Raw genomic sequence first — 21956 nt, 5'->3', positions numbered from 1 at the left:
TGGAATAGATTTGTTATGGTGAGTGTAACAAAAGATAACACCCATAGACAACCATTTCAAAGTAGTCTGTTTTGACACTGGTTGTCCCTTCTTGCCTTCACAAGAAATGAACGATTCATCCGACGAAAGATTTAGTTCTGTCAAGACAGTACGCAAGTTGTCTGTGGAGATCCAATGTATAGAGTATAATTTCTCCCTCATTTTCAAGTATAAGAAAAAAATAGGGAGATAAATAGTTTGGCTTTAAAGTAAACTCGGATACCATTTTAGGCATAAAACAGGATTAGTTCTCAAAGAAACCCTATCTGTGGAAGATAAGACAGGGCTGACTCATTATTAGAGCTTTCAACTCAAATTCTCTTCTTGCAGAGGTCAAAGCAATCATTAAAAGTGTCTTCCATGTTAAAGACCTTAAGTCAGACAGATTAGCTAGTTTTAGGGAAATTTGCTGTCTCCAAGTAATTTCTCTTCTGACAAACCCTAGCAGTGCGATTTGACAAAGGATGTTGGTGCTGGGACCAAAGAGAGTTCAGATAACATCGTATCTGTCTCGTGGAGTTTAGCAAGGGGTATCATAGGTGTCCTGAGACCAAAAACTACAAGTATTCTCTTGCAATGACCGAAGTCTGAATGGAAAACCTTAGGAATAAGATCTACATATAGATCTATTTTTTTTTCCTGTGAAAGAAAAGCTCTTTCAACTGAGATGTCTAGATGACACCCCGGGAACATAAGCCTCTGTGAAGAAGTCAAAAAAGACTTTTGAATGTTCTCTTGAAATTCCAGCTTGAGTAAGAGAACTCTCACCAAACAGAGATACTTCTGACACTTGAAAAAGTGTCTGCAAAGATAAGCAAGTCATCCAAATATAAAAAAAATGTGGATACCCAGTAGCCTGCATCAAGTTAAAACTGGAGACAGACACTCTTGGTGCACTGGACAGTTCAAAGGGTAAGACAGAGAACTGTAATGTGATCCAGGACATGCACAACCTTATGAAACACCTGAAGTCTGGATGAGCAGGGGTGCAATGATAAGCATCTTTTAAATCCATTGTTACCAGAAAACTTAGAGAAAAGAAGAAGAGGTAACATGTTGTGAAGTGACAGCACTTTGAACTTGGGTACTATTACAAACAAGTATAGGAAAGAAAGATCCAGAACTGGTCTCCAAGTATCTCCTTTCTTTAGCACTAAAAACATCCTTAAAGGATGAAGTGGTTTCTGTCATTCACTGTGACAGCATGTGTTGAACAGGGAGAAACAATCAAGTCTAGTCTGGAGGGTGAGGAATTATCCTCTGGAAAACAGGAATTTCCTCCAGCTGCCATCTGTAACCTTGATGAATGGCCTTCATAACACATTTGTCTGACACTCTGTTGCATAAGAGAAAAGTGGAGATTCATACTTTCAGGAAGGGAAAAAAAGACTGCCAGGGATTGGGGAACAAGGTCCCTTAAATAGTCATTCTGACTTGTGAAACTGTCCCTGGGTTTGGGGGCGTTCCTGAATTCTTTCTGTAACCCCTCTGCCATTTCTTCTTAAATGTCTGTTTACTTTCATTCTGAATCGTTTTATTTTGTATCTTTTATCAAAACTGGGTGAAGAGTTGGAGAATCCCTTAGAAAACTCGGACAATGAGAGCTGAATAATCTTAACAGATTCGCTGAATCAACTTACCCCCTTTCACCACATTTTTTATAATCTTTCTAGAGAAGCCAAAATGTAAATCTCTATCCAAAATGTTGTTTGTTTGTCTTTCGGCTTTGTCCCGGTAAAGGGTCGCCAAAGCGGAACTCTGGTCCGCTAATGATTGGCAGCAAATTTTTACGAAATGCCGAGGTGCCAGCTCGATGCCCAACCTTCAACGAAGGCACGCCCATTTATGCACGCACGTCTTTCGAACACTACACAACCGCGGGGAGGACATGCAGACTCCACACAGAAGGCACTCCCAAGCCCAGCCGAGAATTGAACGGGAGAACCTCTTGCTGTAAGGTAACAACGCTACCGCCGTACCATCGCGGCATCAAAATCTCTATCCAAAATAAGAACTTAAATATCATTTCTCACCTCATCTGGGATGTTCCGAGAAAGCAGCCAGACAATCCTCAAATGCATAATTTCCTTAGTAACAGCCATTTGCTAATCTAATACTTCTGAAACAGTACTCTGTACAACATTTTTAAAATCTGCCAAATCATTATACATCCAAAATACATGTTCCCAGTAACCTCTTCTTTCCTCATTATACTTCCAATATTTGTCACCAACCTGAGGAAAAATTCTTTGAAGTCTGCTTGGTGTATAAAAATACCCATGCAAACACTTCCAAGCAAACATTCTAAGCCTTCTGGACTTTGCTTCATACTTGGGAGACAGATATGTCCTCCTATTGTTCTGTCAATTGTTTTTCCAGTCTCTCTTACCAATCTTTTCTAACTTTCGCTGATTGATACTTATAATGATCATGCAATATTTTATATGACCTACTAATTATCCCTTTTTTTAACAGCAGCTCCTGCTCTAGATTCAAGTAAAAACTCTACCAGAGTAGGTCTTTCATTTATGATTACCCAATCTCTTTCTCTTTGTTTATGCTCCGATATCAATTTCTGGAAGGGAAGGCAGTCTCTACCCTGCAGTCCCACTCAATCACCTTTCCCTTTCTAGTTATTTGCTCCCAATTCCTTTTCAGTTTTCTCCAGTAAATTCAGGCTGCCTCTTGCCTATTTTCTGTACCCCTACTCGCACATATCCCTCCTGGCAAAATCTCCTTTCTTTATTATTGTGTTGGTTTATTTCTTATAATACTTCCGGCTACTTTAAGAATATAAAATTTTGTATGGTTATTATTCTCCTTAAGGATCTACATACAAAATTCCACTATTTTTTTAACTTCCCCAATGCTTCATCATCATCATCCCTTTCCATTTCGAATTATAACCTCCTGCTTGTGTTATGTACATTAGCCTTAACCGTGTAGCTCTAAAATATCCCTTCAGATCAGGTCATCTTAAATCACCTTGTTCTACTGAAAGGATCAACTTACAGCACATAAATCTGGCCCTCTTTCTCTCCCCATAAATTCCTTGAACTCTTTATTAATTGTTGTCCACAACTGCTCCTCTGGTTGATAAAGGTATGCCTGACTCCTACATAAAACTCAAGGAACTAAAACATTTTCACTGCTTGAATCTTACTATCCATATCCATAAACAAGAGCTTCCAGTTTCTTAGTTTTTGAATGAACTTTTCTTCAGTCTCTTCTTGTATAGTCTTAGATGCCACAACAGAAACCCTTTTAATCCATACTAAGTACTTCATTTATCATGTCATAAATATGGATATTGCTGAATGAATTCATGTGTGGGTACATAACTTACGGCTATAGGCTTTGTTTTATTTTCATTAATTTTATATCCCAAAAAAGACATGAAACTGTCTCAAAATTATCCACAACACCAAAATGTCCTTTTCTGGATTTATCAGGTACAAAATAATATCATCTGCAAATAAAGCCAACTTTTCTTGATTATCATACCAATTATATCTTTGCTTTTCTGAGTCTCTTATTTTCTTTGCCAATGGCTCTAAATATAAAGCAAATAAAGGGGAAAGAAAATAGCCCTGCCTGGTTTCTCTGTTCAGACACAACTTATCAGACAGGAACCCTCCCACTTTAATTTTTGCCTCTGACACTTCACATATCCTCCTAATTAACCTGGTTATTGTATAAGGGAATGCAAATGCTTCCATTGCCCTACTCACAACATGCCAGCTTACTCTATCAAATACTTTCTCTGCATCAAGACAAGTCATTTTCTTACATTCTGCTTCCCTCCTATTATCACTGTTCAATTAATGATGTCAAATATTTACCTCTGCTTCACAAAAAACACACTGATCAATATAAAATTTTGGCAACACTGCCATTCTTGTAGCTGGTATAGATATAAACACTTTATAATCTTGGTTAAAATTTGAAAGGGGTCTGTTATGAAGCTGTGCCGTATACGTCTTTACCAGCTTTAGGTAATATAGCCACCACAGCTTTCTTCCACGATGTTGGTGTGCTTCCTCTCCTTTTAAAATGCTGCTAAATAAAATCTTCCAGATCTTTAGCACTTTCTTCCCTCCTAAAATCCAGACTTCTGCTGGGGTTCCATCTATACCTGGAGACCTTCCTGAAAATTGATTATACATCGCTATTTTTATCTCATCTCCTCCTTTCTGAAATGTTAGTTGCTCAGCCTCATCTACTCTAACCTTGGCAACATTCTCTTCCATAAATACTTCCATCTGTGTTTTTTATTTTCACATTTCTCTGCTTTATACAAAAATTTTATAAAAATTCCCAAAATACTTCTAACACCTCTGCAGGATCTCTGTTTTTCTTGTCATAGGCTCCCTATTTCTGGTGACAACCTTTTCAAGTTTCTATTGCCTAACTGGTGCTAAAAGTTTTTGTGCACTGGATTCATCAAAAATACTTGCATAACAGCAATCTTTCTAAACTTGTACATATTATCCCGATACTCCCTATTTTCAGCACTCTGCATTTGTACCTGTTTTTGTTCTGTGAGATTCCCCTTATGCTATAATACTTTAAGTAATTTGTATTACTTCTTAACCATATCTCCTTTTTAATTCTAGCCTATTTTTTAAACCCCATTTTCATTTTATTCCACTCACTAGCTATAACTTTTGAAGATATTTTATCTTCCCTAATAACTCTCAAATAATTTCCAGTACCCAATCCTTACATTCCTCCTTTTATAACCAGTAGGTGGGAAAGTACCGGTGTCTAATTTTTTCTTCATTACCTTGCATTTTTATCCTGTTTTTTACTGGTGCATGATTTGAAAAACGTATTCTGTATCTGTCAAAGCTTTCAATTAAAAGCAGAAGTTCCTGTGAAATATAATTTAGATACAGTCTAGCCTAGTTAATGAACCTTGGGGAATAGTATGTAAATTCTGCCATATTTACCACTACTAAACTCGCATCTTCCCTACCGAATATTTTCAAAAATGTCTTCCGAATTCTACCTTCTTTTGTTACGTTTCCCTTCTAGGACCCCCTGATACATCCTCACTATAGGAAATAAAGTTCCATCTCCCCCTATACATAATATTTTTTGTTGAAAGCTTAACCTCCATATTAGAAGTTTTTGGCTGAATATAAATACATCCCAGTATAATTCTTCTCCCTTGCCAATAGCCTCTTACTACAACTCTCTTCTATCACTACTGGAGAGACTCTGGCAATTATTATAATTATTCCCCTTTTCCTTTGCCCCTGATATTCTGCTGAATTTCCATCCTGAAATCCTATCCTTGTCAATTTCATGTGCTCATTTTTTCCAAATGTGTCTCTTATAGCACTGCTGTTTTTACTCAGCATTTTTTAATGTATTTAATACTCTTCACTTTTTGAATTAAACCTTTAAGGCCATTTACCTTCCAAGATAATATGAACAGCATAGCCATTATGATAAAAAGATGCTGCTCCCAGTTATTATACATATCAGTTTTTTAATGTGTATTTCTAACTTTTGTGTTACATGTACACACTGTTTGGCAAGCTGATCTTTTATAGTTCTTTCTTGTCATCTCCATTTGAACCTTCATCACATTTTTCAATACTTTTTGTTTCAATGAAAACCCTCAAACAAAAAATTAAATACATTTTCAATACACCCCCTCTCTTGTTGACCTCGAAAAAAAGCAGAAAACTATGTACATCTTCAAAAAATGAAATTTAACCCTCCAGACAGAAATACTTTTCCCATCTAGAAAACTGTACTGAATGCTTCTTTGTATAGAGACTAACTAGATAATATGATTCTGCATCTTACCAAATGTAAACTATTGTAATATTGGTTATATTTCTGTGGAGCTTTTCTCCCCGGGCCTCCACTGAAAATGGGGTTCTGGTCCAGTCAGACATTCCCAGTAAATAAATGTAAATAAATAAACAGCTGCACTCACTGGCATTTACCTAACCTAAAAATAAAGGTTAACCATGTTAAAGTACATGCTACAGCCTAGACCCCATTTACATTGATAGATGACCGTTCTTTCCTTATCTCTATTCCATTCCCAGATGTGAAAAACAACTTGCATGTTTTCATAAAACAATTACTTTTAGCCCTAAGAAAAAGTGTACTGGCTAGCTTTACCTAAAACTAAACTGCACAGTGGTGTGTTAAATGCATTAGATTATTAATGCTGCTACAGAGACTGCTTTTACTCACTTCCCATAATTTCAAACTATTTTTTCACTGAACTGCTTGCCCTACAACCTTTACATTTTTAATTTCCCTCAGCAAAGAATGTTCAGAATTCTCATGTTTAACTGCTCGCACCTGCAGGCAGCTTGTCTCTCTGTAATAGTCAGCTATTAACTTTAGTAAATTTAACTCAGAACAGAATATATAGCTGCTTTCAGCTGTACACTACTCCTACTGAACACTTGCTAATGGGAAAAAGCTAATATTTTTGCAGATGTAAGAAACTTGGCATTTTCTCATGGCTTTAATCATCTGTCTTATTTTTCACGCCTACGTGCTTGCAAAAAAAAAAAAAAAGAAATATCTTAATTCTACACATCAGTGCATTTTTACATGCCCTCTCACCTCAGCAGCCCAAGACCAAAACATATTAACATTAAACTTTTTTTCCCAGCCTTTCATCTGTTAAACTGCAAACCATACATTTCTTAAAACCAAGTAATTATTTACTTTAATGTTTTTATCATATACAAGAGTCACCGAAGACATCCCCAATTTTAAAATACCCCTGAATGCATACTACACAAAACTGCTTTAGTACATAACATGCAGTTTATATCATGAAATGTTTTATACGAATAAGGTCAAAATTGTTTTACTTAGTTACTTTTTTTCTCTTTAGTACCATTCTACAAATTAAATTAAACAAAGTGGGGTATATTCTCTACAGTCTACCCATGACTTTAATAAAATTCAACAAAGGTCCAGTCTTTCTCGGACACTTTTTCTTGTAAAGCTGTACTTCACAAATGTGACTGATGCTTTATTATAGTCTCCCATTTATTCACTAATGGTCTTCTTCCTATTCATCTTTATCTCCCAACACCAGACTGGTTCAAGTCCAAGGTACTCTTCATTCTTCTAATCAATTTCTGTGCTTTTTTCAGTCTCAAGCATTTTCCTTTTGAACACTGGAAAAATGTTTCATAGCAAAGTCTCTCTATGAGCTTTACTGTCAGAAGAATGAGAAACTTTTTCTGGCTCACTTTTTGTTGGGCAAACTTCTTCCTTAGCCTGTTCTGCATCAAAAATGTCTTTGACTTTCCGGAAGAAAAATATTCTGAAGACAGCTGGATACACCAACTTGAAATTTCACACCTGTCTCTTGACATTCCCTGATTGCTAGATAAACTTGCTTTTCTCAGTTATAATCGTTTTCCACAAACACTCTGTTGTCTCCAATTTTCAATAATTTTCTCTTCTCACAGATTTGTCAGGATCAACTTTTTCTGCTGCTAATACAGGTCTTGATTGTTTTTTTCATGGCCACGTGTGGAGCCATACACTCAATGTGCCCTTTCAATTAACAAATCCTACTGTGGAATACCACTCCAGTTGCTTATTTCTGCGTTCATAAATTAATAGAGTTTCTCTGGTACAGCAGAAGATCTCAGGTTTTCTCTGCATACACTGTTTTCTAACAGTACCATTTTTTGAAATAGCTCCTCTTGAGAGGTCTCATACTCGGGCAGCTTTTTCTTCATATCATCTTCTGTTTCTTGCAGTTTTATCAGTTCACTGAATAGCTAATTAGAGTGTCTTCTATTTTTTACAACCTTTTATTTGAGTTGATACATTTCCTTTAATATTTCATTTATTTTAATCACCTCAGAGTACAACTGACTTATTTTTTCTCCTAAATTATTGGAAGCCATCTCTTGTACCACAGCTGAAGCTTGAATTGCTTTTTGCTGAACAACTGCAGGATTATTTCCAGTCAGTGTTTTCTCTTAACCTCTTCTAGTTGATTTTGTTTCAGCTTCTCAGTTCTTCTTTGCTACCATCCAGACAGTATACATACTACTACTTTACTCAAGCTGAGAATATCACTGACACATTTCTGTTTCTTTTTCACACTGGTAAAACTGAAATTAAACTGTTTATCAGTGTATAGCCATCTTGAAAATCCTCAGTTCTCTAGAACATTGCTGCCTGAGTGAATCAGACTTCTGTTAGTTTTAAGAAAAAAGACAAACAGATCTTATAAGAGTGGATGTCATGCAACAAAACAAGCAAACTGTGCAGGAATCATGATAAAGAATTGGTCTTCCACACATATGTCCCTTTTCTGACATAAGCAACAAATTATACAACTTTATCACAAAAACTGGAAGGAAAGTTCCCAAAGGGTACTTATCTGCCCAAAAGATCAAACAAGTTGACTGCCAAACCACTGAAAACACAGTGAAGATAGAGACTGACTGGAGTCTTCAATGGCAAGAAAGTTCTGAATTTTGGTGCCCTCATGTCTGTTTTTATACCAGAATGCCCTCAAGCTTCCATGGATGCTGCACGTGGAATGTGTTTAAAAGCTTTTTTATAATGGCCAGTTGTCCGATCCTTGGCAGGATACATCCAATATAGCTATACGCTATAGGAAAAATGATCTAACAATGAACAGTTAAAAAAAAAAAGAATACAAGACTCATGGAAAGGTTAAAAATATGGGCCACAAAGACAGGTTTGTTTAGTCTGCCACACAGATACAGATTCACAGGACCTAAATATTTATTCATAACAAAAAAGGAATGGGGGACTGAAAGATCAAGAGGACTTCCTTCTTTTGCAAGAAAAATGGTTTAGCCACAAATGTCACCTAGCAGTTAATCCACTACTGCGTTGAAATGGAAATGCATTTTTTCATTTTCTAAGTGGTAAGCTGGTGGTAATGGATTCAGTAGTTACCTTTAAACTAAGGCTGGTCAGATAGGTGGGCTAGAACAAAATGGCAAGACAGAGCAGTGTCGCTCTCCAATTTCACTGCTACAAAGACTACTGGGAGAGGATGAGGGTTCAATCACTGAAAATGATTAAATGCCCTTTAAAATGGCTAATGAACTGAGTTAGCCAAGAAGGATGAAATTCCTTACTGCAAGTTTTGGCATTTGATACCCATTGGTTTTACACATACCACAAGGGTTTGAAAAATCTAAAGGAAGGCAAAATTAACTTATCTAAATAAAAATACAAAACCCAAAAGTACATTAAAAGCCTCATGTTGTGGAGGATTGTTTTTTTACTAAATGGTTTGTCTGCTTGACCTTTTAACTCTTTGGTTTGGGTGTTATTTGGGATATTTTGTAGTCACCCTAATGTTATAGGCATCAGGATTGTTTTAAAATTCTTTGTTTCTAATGTACGAGCAAACAACTGACTTATGCTATACTGACAAGGTCAGAAAAAGGGTGAAACAATGATGGCACATCTATACAGCTAGTGGGGTGTGGCTTTATTAGCTATTAAATACAAAAAGGAAAAATAAAAAGTCATGGGCATTTGGAAGTCACGTAACTGAAATACTGGTATGTCCTTAAAGCGTCATCTGCGTATGTTCTATGGGCTTCCACTACAGGAGGTGTAAGGTATTATAAAGTGAAGACTAGCTTTGCTGGGATTTTCTTGTAATTGTACCTAAATGGTTTTGTCTGTGCAATGGCTTTTGTTTGGGTATAGGCTAGGCATATGTATTCTACGTATATGTGCGTGTGTGTTAATATGTGTGTGTGTGCGCATAGATAGATAGATATATATATTATATATATATATATATATATATATATATATATATATATATATATATATATATATATATATATATATATATATATATATATATATATATATATATATATATATATATATATATATATATATATATATATATATATATATATATATATATATATATATATATATATACACATGATACATATAGCTGGATATATATATATATATATATATATATATATATATATATATATATATATATACACACACACACACACACACACATATATTGACACGCACATGTTTATTTATGATCTTGCATTATTGGAGGGGGGGCGGTTACTTCAGCTTATGAAACCAAAAAGTGCATCTAGAGTGAACACATCAGAAAAAGATAAAAACACTTTTGAGAAGTTTTCTTCTCCTATGGTAAAATTAAGACACAAGAACTGTTGCTAAGCAGTATATTCAAGCCCACGACATTTCTACCTTAGCTACAGCCTTAACCGTTTCCATTTCTCCAAACAAGATTGCATATTATCCACTGACAGCTACTTACTAATGCTTAAAAGTCTTAAGAAAACTACATTTGGCTGAAGTGGAAACAACAAAAAAACATAACTTATCATGTAAACAAAGTAATATGACGGTTCTTTAATGATATACATATTTCCCTGTGGTAGTCCAGACACATCAGCTACAGCCTTCATAACTTATATACTACTATGAGATCATTACCACCCAATTCACCATATACAATCAGCATGTATATGAGGAAGACAGCATGAGATTTGACGAACAAAACACAATGTATAATACACCAACAAGTTGTACTTCTGCCTTACATAGTAGGGTGTGTACCATTAACTCACACATAAAAGCCTTCAAAGATGATAAAACTGAAATTCATAAAAATGAATGAATTAAAATTTTCTCTAACCTAACAGAAAGCAGAGATAATGCACGCATGACCATTGTTCGTGCCAAGAGGACTTGTGCTGCAGCAGTCACTCTTCTCAGTGCCATAACACGATCATGTGGATTCGTTAGTGCAGCAGCCTGTTCACCTAGCGTTATCCTCCCAGATGAGCTTTTCTCTACAGAGCCAAGGTAACCTGAAAACAAAGAATACACTTAACAGCAAAAGTTGAATAAAAAACAAAAAAAACAGTTGTATGAGGCACTCACCAGAAAAAAAATTCTTACCAGCTGAATCAGCTGAGTTCATCACCTCCAATAAAGTACATTTGCGCAAGTAAACTTACCATAACAGCAGATGTTTGAATAATCACTGCTGCAGTACCCTTTGTTACATGGTTATTTCCTGCCAAGGATATGACAGACAGCCAAGCTTCAGGGCACCTTCCATGCATCCAAATTGATAATCAGTTTGAGCTGAGCTGACTAAGCAGTCAAATTTGAATCCCAAGCCCTTGGAACTTTCATGACAACAGAGAGAGGGGGTCTAAAGCTCTGCTAAGTTTCTAAGAAAATAAGATAAAGGACCACACCCTGACACAAAAATAAAATAAAATAAACAAACAAGCAAAATAATGGGGATGGAAAGAGGAAGTGACTACTGCAGCAGTGATCATTTGAACATCTACTGCTACAGTAAGTTTGGTTTCACAGCTGCATGATGTTCATCATATGGATCAGTGCTACAATAGCATTAGCTATATGGCTAGATTACCATACCTTTGGCAGGTGGAAGGATGACGGCCCAGATGCCCTTGCAGAACAGACACAGCTAGCAAAACTTGTCCTAGACCTGCAGAAGAATTTGAGTTTATAGTGCTTTGCACAGCACCAAGTTGCTTCTTCAAGAATAATTCTAGAATCCAAACTTTTCCAAAAATTCACAGAAAAAGCTAAGGTCCTGCAGAATGAGCCTTGACCTTGCCTGGAATTGTTTTGTTGTAATGGACATAACAAATGTTAATGGCATGAAACAACCACTTGGAAGCAGTCTGCTTTGACACAAGTTGTCGTTCTTTTTTACCTTTAAAAGGCATGAACAGATCAGAGTCTTTGAAAGAATTTGTTATATCAAGATAGTACTCAAGTTGTCTATGGACATCCAAGGTATGGAGTTATCCTTCCACCCTCATTTTTAGTTTCTAGAAGGAAGACAGGTAGATAGACAACTTGGGTGAAGGTAAACTTGAATACCACTTTAGGTATAAATGAAAGATTAGTTCTTAAGGAACCTTATATCTTTGTGGAAAATGAAATAATGTTGACCCACAGTAAGAGCTTTCAACACAGATACTCTTCTTGCAGAGGTCACTACACACCTTCCATGTTAACCTCCTCAAATGCCAGCCTGGTGAACTAATTTAAATGGAGCAAGAGTTAGTTATGTAATATAAAATTAAGATTCCAAGGAAAAGCCAACAGTTTTCTAAGAGGCTTTATATGCAACACCCCTTTTAAAAACATTTTCACACAAGACTGCACTGAAATAGGGAGACACATGGACAGACATGCTGAAATGATTGACAAATGAACCTTTATTGAGGAATAAATATATAAAATATAAGACGTGAACATATTTTATTGAAAACAGAATTAGCAGAGATGAGATGGATACTTTGAATTAAGGCCCATATTCTACCAGGTGTAAACGTTGTTGTCCATTTAAAACCTCTGCTAGTAAACAAAATTGTATCTAATTTATTTAATTAATATGTCATGTGATCACTTGATAGTTATACAGTGTGTTTTAATTCAGTTTTCAATGTCTAATGCCTGAGGAAGCCTCTAGGGTGAACATTTTTAAACTTGCGTTTTTGACCCGAGTGATTTTTACTTTTATTTTTATTTCTTTATGATAGGAAGTTATAAAGAAACAGACCTACATTTGCTGGGAAAACATCACTAGGCATAGGCATAGCTTCCTGGATAGGAGGGATGGCATTCTCTGCCCCTTCTCCCAGGACCAACAAGAGTGGCTCTCCCTTGTCTGCCAAGGCCACTCTAATAGACCACATAGGACATATATCTAAATCTCGATACATTGTGGGTGGAGGGAATACACCAGTGGGAAGCAGGTAAAAAGATGAATGGTCTGATGAACCAGTTTTGGCCACAGCAGAGTCACTCCATCTGCAACTGAGGCATTTTAGCAGCCTGCTTTGATAGCAAAGGGTGCTTTAGTAAGTTTCTTCTTTTTGTGGCTAGAAAAAGAACTGAGAAAGTAGTAGGTTGCTCCACTGTTAAGCAGTAAAAGATGCCCAAATCTTGGGGAAGCCTAGCAGAAATAGTCACTAAAATAGGCAAATAGCAAAAAAGTAACTTCCCCCTGTAGAAAGACAGTAAAAATTACTTTAAACACTTACTCCAGGCCCGAAAACAAACAAATTTTACTTGAGAAAAAGGTCAATATTAATTTTAACAACCTCTTATGACAAAGGTGATAAAGTGACACTCCTGTTTAGAATTAAAAGTCATGTGATGGTCAGTAAAAATACTTTTTCCCACCGTTAAAATTAACATTTCAAACTGGTGGTACCCATACTTGCTGCAGAAACAGGTATCTGTTGACAGGGTCAAGTTTTCTTGCTCCCTATGAATTAGAACTGATAAACAGAAATTAAACCAGCTCAAAGTTAGTTATCAGCCTGAATCAAAAGGCTCTGTAGAATTACAGGGGGCTGTCACTTCAACATTGGTGCATCTATTTATCTAGAACTCTGCAGCACATTCATATTCAAGATACTGTGGTACCAGATTTGATTTACCTGCACTATTTGTTACTTTTTTGAGGTACATCTATAGGAGACTTGCACTGCAATCCTGCCAGTATGACTGCTACCTCATAGCTCTCTCACAGAAACTCCTTTACAATTGAACACTTGCACTACCCACTTGACTGTCACATCTCTGCTGCTTGATTACAGGGCATGTCTCTGGGTAAATCTATTTATGCTCATTAGACTCTTGAGTCACTGTTAACCCCCAGCTTATTCCCAGCTTCAAAGCAGTGGAATTCAAATTGCTATTTCTTGTGTACTGTCTTGAAAGTTAGATGTTTGTACTTCACTCACTATTAGGCATGTCAGTGTATACAATCACTCATAACTTCTTTGTTCATAGGTTAGAACTAGGCTAACTGCCCTTGTGGGCCAGTTTAAGCCTTCCCAATTTCTTTTTTTGTGCTCAAATTAACCTACTCCATTTGGTTATGGTTAGATGTTGGCCTTACCCATCCCATGACCGATGTATATTACCCCTAATGAGGATAGCTGGGATCATCCACAGATAATTTGAAGGGACCTATGCATAGGATAAAGTATTTAGGAGCCGTCTCTGTCCATTAATAGAACTGAGGGGCAGTCCTGATGTAAATGTTCTGCTTTCCATTCACAGATCCAAGCTGTGCTTGAATATGGACAGGGATGAACTTTGTTTTATGTGGATGAGGAGTCTGTTCCAATGGTATCTTCTGATGTTGCAGAAGAGGTAGAGATCCCTAGACTGAGTGTTTTTGATGTCATCTGACTTGCTGATGTGCAGTAAACCCATAAGTGATGGGTCACAGGATGCCTTGTATGCTAGACACAGGTCACCTCTTAGCAGTCTATAGTATACGGAGTACAGTGACAGGGTTTTGAGTCGGTCTGTGGAGGACATGTTGTTTATGCCTTGTATCCTCTTAGTAAGGTATCTCTGTGGGCATTACAGAGATTGCATGTGTCTGGACAGATACATACCAAAGGGGCATTACATTCAATCATTGGCCTAATGAGGGCTAAGTAAAAGGGGATAATGACATCTCTCAATTTAGACATAATCCCTTTGTTTATAAGCTGTACAATATAGAAGAACTTTCTTACAACAATGGACACCACATGCTGATGAAAAGTTAGGTGACTGTCCACTTAAGTTCCCAAATCCCAAACCGGGTCAACTCTTAGGGGTATATTGTCAGTGTGGTAGTTCGCTGGGGTAGATGACTACGCAAAGTATACAGTAATACATTTTTTTGGCATTTAGTTTCAATCCACAATTTTGGCACCAGTTATCTATTTGGGACAAACCTTCCTGCAGGAAGGCCAAGCCATTTGGGAATTCAAAGATTGCTCCTAGCTTGCTGTCATCTGCAAACTTAGTCAGCCAGAGCCCTTAGAAATTGGATTTTACTTCAGAAAAGTAGATACCAAACAGGAGAGGTCCCAGCAGAAAACCCTGGGGGACTCAATTTGTGGCTGGGCTCTTTGTGGAGGTTAACTTCCCCTATTTCGATTTCCTGCATTCTGTCAGCCAGAGGACAATCCAACCGGTAACACAAGAGTTTATTCCCAGTTTAAGCTTTTCTACTCTGCCTAAGAGGGGAACTGTGTCAAAAGCTTTGGCCAGGTCAAGGTATGCAGTGTGCATGGTTTTGCCTTCATCCATTGCTCTGGTGACCTTTTCAAAAAAATCTACTAGGCTGAATAAGCAGGACCTGTCCTATATCCTCACTGATTAGTTAACATTGTTTACAATCACCACACTATATTGCTGCGCTGTGCTTTTGAGATTACAAACATAACTAAAAAAATCTCTGCTTGGGTAACTACTGTAGTTTCAAACTTGGCTTTGGTGGATTTAAGATCCTGAGTGGTTTATTTAATTGAGAATGGCTCTAACATTCTGGGAATTACTGTTCTAACTTTAAGCCAAAATTATTTTCCTTTTGTTATAAAGCTTGTGGATATTATGGTTGCACCAAGTGGGTTTGGCCTGCACGTGTTCCTATGGGGTACAACTGCATCTATGCATCTGCTTACATGCTGGTATAGTGTGGTGGTGGTGCATGTTTCCACATATTCCGTGGAGTTAACTCAGTTTGGTAGGGATTTAAAGCTTGCCAATGTATCACTTAGGAGTAGGCTGTTTGTCTTAAAGAAATTTCTAAAGGTACCTTGGGTAGAAGGGATCTCTGTTATCACCTTCTGTTGCAGAGGTGGTGGATAGAAGTGGGTTTTTCTAAAGCAGGCATCCTGCATTAAATTTGTACCTTGACTTAAAACAGTCTATAGCAAATAGATTAGATAACCTTCATGTAAGTTTAGATTTTACAAGAGGAAAGAAGGTTGTCTAGATGACACAGGGAACTGTATAAAATATCTTCTTGCAATCTTACTAAGTTTACAATAGAGAATGAGAACATTTTTGGTTGAGTTTAAGCCACACAGTTCCTATTGTAGTTAAGGTGTGTGTGTCTGTCTGTGGGGGGAATCATAAGTTCCATTAGACTAACACAACTTCCAGCACTAGGTGCAGCCATTCTTCAACTACCACTCATTCAACTACACATTGAGCCTGGGGAGTCCCAAACATACATGCTTACAGTTTGTCAAAGATCCTCGACCTGAGCTTGGAGTAAAGGCTTGGGATATATGGTATATATCTGGGATACTCAAGGAAGGAAAATGAGTATAAGTGTGGTCCATATGCTACAGGCTCGATACTTGGCTTCCTTATTTGCATTACTAAAAGTTAAAGATGGCAAAAATCCATTTAACTTGGACTTCCCAGAAGAAGAGTTTGATGACAAACAAAATGACAAAAGGAGGGTAGTTACCCCTTTTTAGTAAAGCTCTTTAAATAACTTCATTTTAAGTGAGAGAGAGCAGAAATAGCAGATACGTTATACTGAAATGGAAAATTCATGACAAAGTAAGGGACTATTTATGCACTTAAAGCAGGATGATAGGAACGTTCTTGGATTTTTTTTTTTTTAAAGAGATTACAGTTATCTCAGAGATGGCTATGGAGTTACTGGGGGAGACAGAGACGATACAGCCAAGGCTCACGTATACAGACAAGTGTACAGCAGCAGGATGAGAAACGATCTGCTGAGTATGATGTCACTGGGAGAGCAGGGTAGATCTCTGGCGAAATTTGAATCCAGTCAAGAGGGAACACAATTAATATTACCATAAAGATGGCTGTGGGATTACTGGAGTAGAGTTTAATGTGACAACATACCCAGATATAAAACTGTTCCACAGGAAGGAGTATAACTGTATGAGAGAGACACTGGTGAGTATGGTCTAATAATAGGACTGGGCAAACTTCTGTGGAATTCTGAATTTGGAAAACCAGCAATGCACCTTTAATAGGAACAGTACAGTACAAGACTTAGACAGGTCAAAGACGCATTCTGTGCTCTTTTCAATAAAACCCTAACAAATTGATGAATGCAATATTTTATATCATGTCTCGGTTAAAGCATCAGATAGAAATAGCTGCTGGAATTGGCCTTCTAAGTTTAGATTCCAGAAGTCGTAACAAATTTAAAAACATGTTTAGAAGCTTCTGGGTGAGAAGCAAGGAGACAGGCAGTTACTGGGAGAAACTGTCTGGGTACGGGATTAATGTTGCCCTCAAAGGAAAATTATTGGGGTAGAAGGCTTTAAATGAAAAGAAACAGAGGGGGTGAAAAAAAGTTTGGAAGAAAATCTAAAAGCAGGGACTTCCAAGATGGCTGCACGCTTAATAGCAGGTTGTTCAAAGCAATCACAGCAAGAAAACAGAGAAATTGTTAAAGTGCCAGCAAAAGTTATCAATTTGGGTAAAAATTCAATTATTGGTTAGTAATCACAATGCATGGATGCTGTCAAAGAAGACATATGGAGAAAATATGTGTAAATTAACAGAAAAGAAGAAAACTCTGACTGGGAAGAACCCAGTTCAGCAAAAAAAGGAGTTCAGCTTTTAGCTTCAGTACAAGACATGGCTTTCAGTAATTTAGAGGAAAAATGAAGAGTTGTTAAAATTGAGACACTGGAAGAATAAACAAAATCAAATAAAAAGATGATGGAAAAATATAAACAACTTTTAACCATTCAGATGAGATAGCTAAAATCAAAGACTGAAATGAAGTAAAGATTGGCTCAACATGAAGCTTCTTCACGATGTGTGTTTAAAAAAAATAGTACGGTTAGAAGAAAGAGCAAGCAGAGAAAACCTGACATTTGTTGCTACACCAGAGAAACTGGTAAAAATATAATGAATTAACTTTATGAAAGCACAAATAAGCAACGGGATAAGTGTTCCACAGCAGGATTTGTTAATCCAGAGGACACATCTAATGTATACTCTAAATATGGCCATCAGAAACCAGACTAGACCTATATTAGTAAAGATACAGAACACCTGCAGCTCCTGACAATACTGTAGCAGGAAAGAAAAGTGAAATAAAAATTGGGGCCAACAAGAGTGCTTGCGGACAATAATTATTCATTGTATATAACTAAAAAACAGAAGTAAGTTTATCCCAACAATCAAGGAAAGTTAAGAGGCAGGTGTGAAGATCAAGTTACTATACCCCGCAGTCTTTAGAATACATTTTCCTGGATGATCAAAGAGATGCTTTAATTTTTGGCTGGGGTCCCTTTGGTGGGGAGTCTGCAAGTCATCCTTGTGTTTGCGTGGGTGTTCTGTTTTCCCACAGTCCAAAGACGCACAGTAGGTAGACTGGACACACTAAATTGGCCAAATATGGGAGTGTGTGGTTGTATAAAATCTTACTATAACAGTAGATGCCCTTCTCTTCACTGTTGCAGTATTTTTTTACAATAGGGATCCCCTGCCAAGGGTAGTCTGATGTCCAGCCAATATTACTAAAGCTTTTAGGCTGTAATAGGGATGCCATATGTGCATGGCACAGGACATAAAAGTGACACACAGATGGACCATCCTCAAAACTGAAAAGCCCCAAGAGGAATGACAGTCTAGGGAACATGTACATCCAGATTGAGAAAAAAAAAACAAGAGGGAGGAAGACAGTGAATACTGCAACAGTGAAGAGGACATCTATGGTTATAGTAAGATTTTACACAACTGTACTGTCTTTCTATATCATTGTTGCAGTATTCTTTACAATAGGGAGACTACAAAAGTTCAGAAAGAAAGTTGGAAGGAAGAAGACCCAACACAGCCCTTAAGAAAACCATGCAGGCCCTAGAAACAGCACCCAACTTATAGTGTTTGGTAAAAGTATGTACAGAAGTCCAAGCAGCTGCCTCAAGAACAGAATTAGTATCCAAAGCTTTGAAAAAAGCACCAGAAGAAGCCACAGCCCTGGTGGAATTAGCCTTAACAGAAGGAAGACTTTTCTCATGAAAGGGGCATCAAAAGAAAATGGCTTTAGAAATCCAAGAAGAAACTGTTTGCTTGGAAACAGGTCAACCTAAAAACCTAGGATGAAAGGAAACAAAAAGCTGCTCTAATTTATAAATGACTTTAGTTTTATCTAAATAATAACAGAGTTGTCTAAGCAAATTCAAGGTGTGAAGGACCTTCTCACTAGCAGTGTGTGGAGAAGGGAAAAATGTGGACAAATGAATAGACTGATTAAGAGACGGCTCATTAACCACCTTGGGCATAAAAGAAGGATTAGTATGAAGAGATACCCTGTCCTTATGAAAAAACAAAAAAAATAGGAAGAACTATAATGGCCTGCAGCTCAGACCCCCCCCCATCTGGCTGAGGTAAGGGCCAAAAGAAAAACAGTCTTCTAAGAACAATGCTGCAAGGAAGCAAACAAAATTAAGGTCCCAGGAAGGAGGACTAGGCTTTCTGGGAGGCCTAATGTGAAAGACGTCTTTTAGAAATTGTTTGAGCTCAAATCTAAAAGCCACAGGGACAGTCAAAGGCAGAAAAGCAGAAATATCTGAGAGGTGGGTGTTAACAGAAGAATATGCCAACCCAGCATTGAGCAATTCACACAAGACAGAACCACAGGAACTTCCAAAGTAAGTCGATCCAGACTACGAGAAAGACACTAGACAGAAAATCTCTTCCATTTGAATCAATAAGATTTTCTGGTAGTGGGTTTCCTGGCCTCCTGTAGGACTCGAAGCACGTCCTCAGAAAAAAAGGTGCCTAAAAGGGCTCAAAACCCTATCACCCACAAATGTCTGTTGAAGAGTGAACAGGTGGAGATGGAAGAGAGACCCCTTGCCTTGTACGATTAGGTTCACCCTGTGATGCAACTTGTGATGACTGTCCTTAGCTAAATGCAAACGTAGAGGGAACCAATACTGTCTGGGCCAAGAGAGAGTTACCAACAAAATCTTGGAAGCATCCTGTTCTATGCTGAACAGGTCACGTGGCACAACAGGAAGGGGAGAGAAGGCATAAAGAAAAGTACAGTTGTGTACCTACCATAAATGTAGATATTCGAGTGTATTCAATGTTGCAGTCATTACACTTGGGTTATCCTGCTGGCAGGCGACCCGCAGTCAGCCCGAGTTCCAAAGTCTAGGTCCGGCGTCGGTTACTGTCACCTCTTCCCTGACGTCAGTGCACCAGGGGTATAAAAGATGCAACCAACACCATTTTCTTCAGTTTTTCTTGCCCCAGATGTCAGGTGCCCCCAAATAGGAAAGGCTGGAAAAAATTATGTCAAAAAACATGCATGTACTACAATAAACATTTCCTTCATCTACAAGCAAATACACCACATAGGTTGTATAGAGTTGAGAAGTACAGAAAAGTCCCAGCAATGAAAAGGGGGATGGTGGGTGGGTAACCTGGACTGCAATAGTGAATACACTCGAACATCTACATTTATGGTAGGTACACAACTGTACTATGTTCATCGTGTTTCACTGTTGCAGTCATTACACTTGGGTTGAATCCCAAAGCTGAGGTTGGGTGGCTGGGCCTAAATAGGATTAGGAGAGGTTACCAGGCCCTGCAGAACTGCAGTGGCAAAGCCTGCTCTGGATTTAGAGTAGAGAGGTAAGTGGTAGTGCTTGGTGAAAGTGTGCACTGAACTCCAGGTTGCAGCCTCTAAAATGTCTTTGGTTGGTACTCCTCTGAGAAAGGATGCTGAAGTGGCTGTTGCTCTGCTAGAATGTGGCCTAATGCCCTTAGGCACTGATTTGCCATGTTGTGCATAGCAGAAGCGAATGCAGTGTCCTATCCATTTTGAAATTGCCTGCTTTGAGATAGGCTTTCCTTGTGATCCTGCAGTATAAGCTACAAACAGTTGCTCAGTTTTTCTGAAAGCTTTTGTTTTGTCCAAGTAGAATTGTAGCTGTCTGTGTATGTCCAAAGCGTGCAGATGTCTCTCCCCTTTGTTCTGGGGATTTGGATAGAAAGTTGGCAAATTAATGGTTTGGTTAAGAGCCACACTGGAAACCACCTTTGGCATAAATGTTGGGTTTGTCCTTAGAGAGACCCTGTCCTGATGAAAAATGATGAAAGGTTCCACTGCTATTAATGCCTGTAACTCTGAAACTCTTCTTGCTGAAGTTATTGCTAGGAGCAGAGCAGTTTTCCATGATAAGAATTTTATATCAGCTGTGTTGGCTGGCTCAAAAGGAGGCAGCGTGAGCTTTTCTAAAACAAAGTTGAGGTCCCAAGTAGGTGCTCTCCTTGGGGGTCTTATGTTTCTTGCCCCTCTGAGGTACTGCCTTAGTAGTGGATGTGAAAAAATAGGAGGTTCTGTATTGTAATGAGCTGAAATGGCAGAGGCATGGATCTTAATAGATGAGAATGATAGGCCTTTGTCCAGCATCTCAGTTAGGTATTGTAAAATCTGAGGTATAGTTGGAAAAAGTGGGTCAAGTCCTTGTGCCTGGTTCCAAGCACAGAATCTCTTCCATTTTTCTGCATAAGATTTCCTAGTGCTGGGCCTCCTGGCTTCTAAAATGACATCCATAACAGCTTTAGAGAGAGGCGTGGTCTGAGTGACTATATTATCTGCCATGCAGCCAGATTTAAGGTTCTGAGTTGACTGTGTAGAATCTGATTGTTTTGTTGAGTCAGAAGATGAGGAATTTGAGGTAAAGGCCAGGCTGGGCCTTGAGACAAGCTCTTTAGGATTGGTTACCAGTGCTGGCGTGGCCAGTCTGGGGCAATCAGGATCATTTTTGGCTTCTCTTGCCTGACTTTCAGGAGCACCTTTGGAAGAAGAGGCAGTGGAGGGAAGGCATAAACTGTCAGTGTTTTCCAGCTGAATGAAAGAGCATCCACTTTCCATGCTTGTGAGTAATAAGTCCTTCTGCAGAATTTCTGTAGTTGGCAGTTGTGAAGGGAGGCAAAAAGATCTATGTCTGGGTGTCCCCATTTCCTTATCATCATGCTGAAGACCTGTGGATTTAGTTTCCATTCATGTGGATCCATGAGATTTCTGCTTAGTTCGTCTGCCA

General features: G+C 38.0%; 1 protein-coding gene across 5 annotated transcripts in view; it reads right to left on the bottom strand.

Moving 5' to 3' along the window:
• HERC1 (HECT and RLD domain containing E3 ubiquitin protein ligase family member 1) overlaps positions 1–21956 on the bottom strand; it is a 3987333-nt gene that overhangs the window by 1314405 nt on the left and 2650972 nt on the right. For all 5 annotated transcript variants that reach the window (XM_044077739.1, XM_044077741.1, XM_044077740.1 and 2 more), the window contains exon 48: positions 10742–10916. In XM_044077739.1, coding sequence (XP_043933674.1) covers positions 10742–10916 — 175 coding nt within the window. The remainder of the gene's footprint in view (positions 1–10741; positions 10917–21956) is intronic.

This window comes from Protopterus annectens, chromosome 7.part0, assembly GCF_019279795.1.
Source record: "Protopterus annectens isolate FY-2018-M chromosome 7.part0, PAN1.0, whole genome shotgun sequence".
Lineage (NCBI taxonomy): Eukaryota > Metazoa > Chordata > Ceratodontiformes > Protopteridae > Protopterus > Protopterus annectens.
This window is presented reverse-complemented; position numbering and strand designations above follow the sequence as displayed.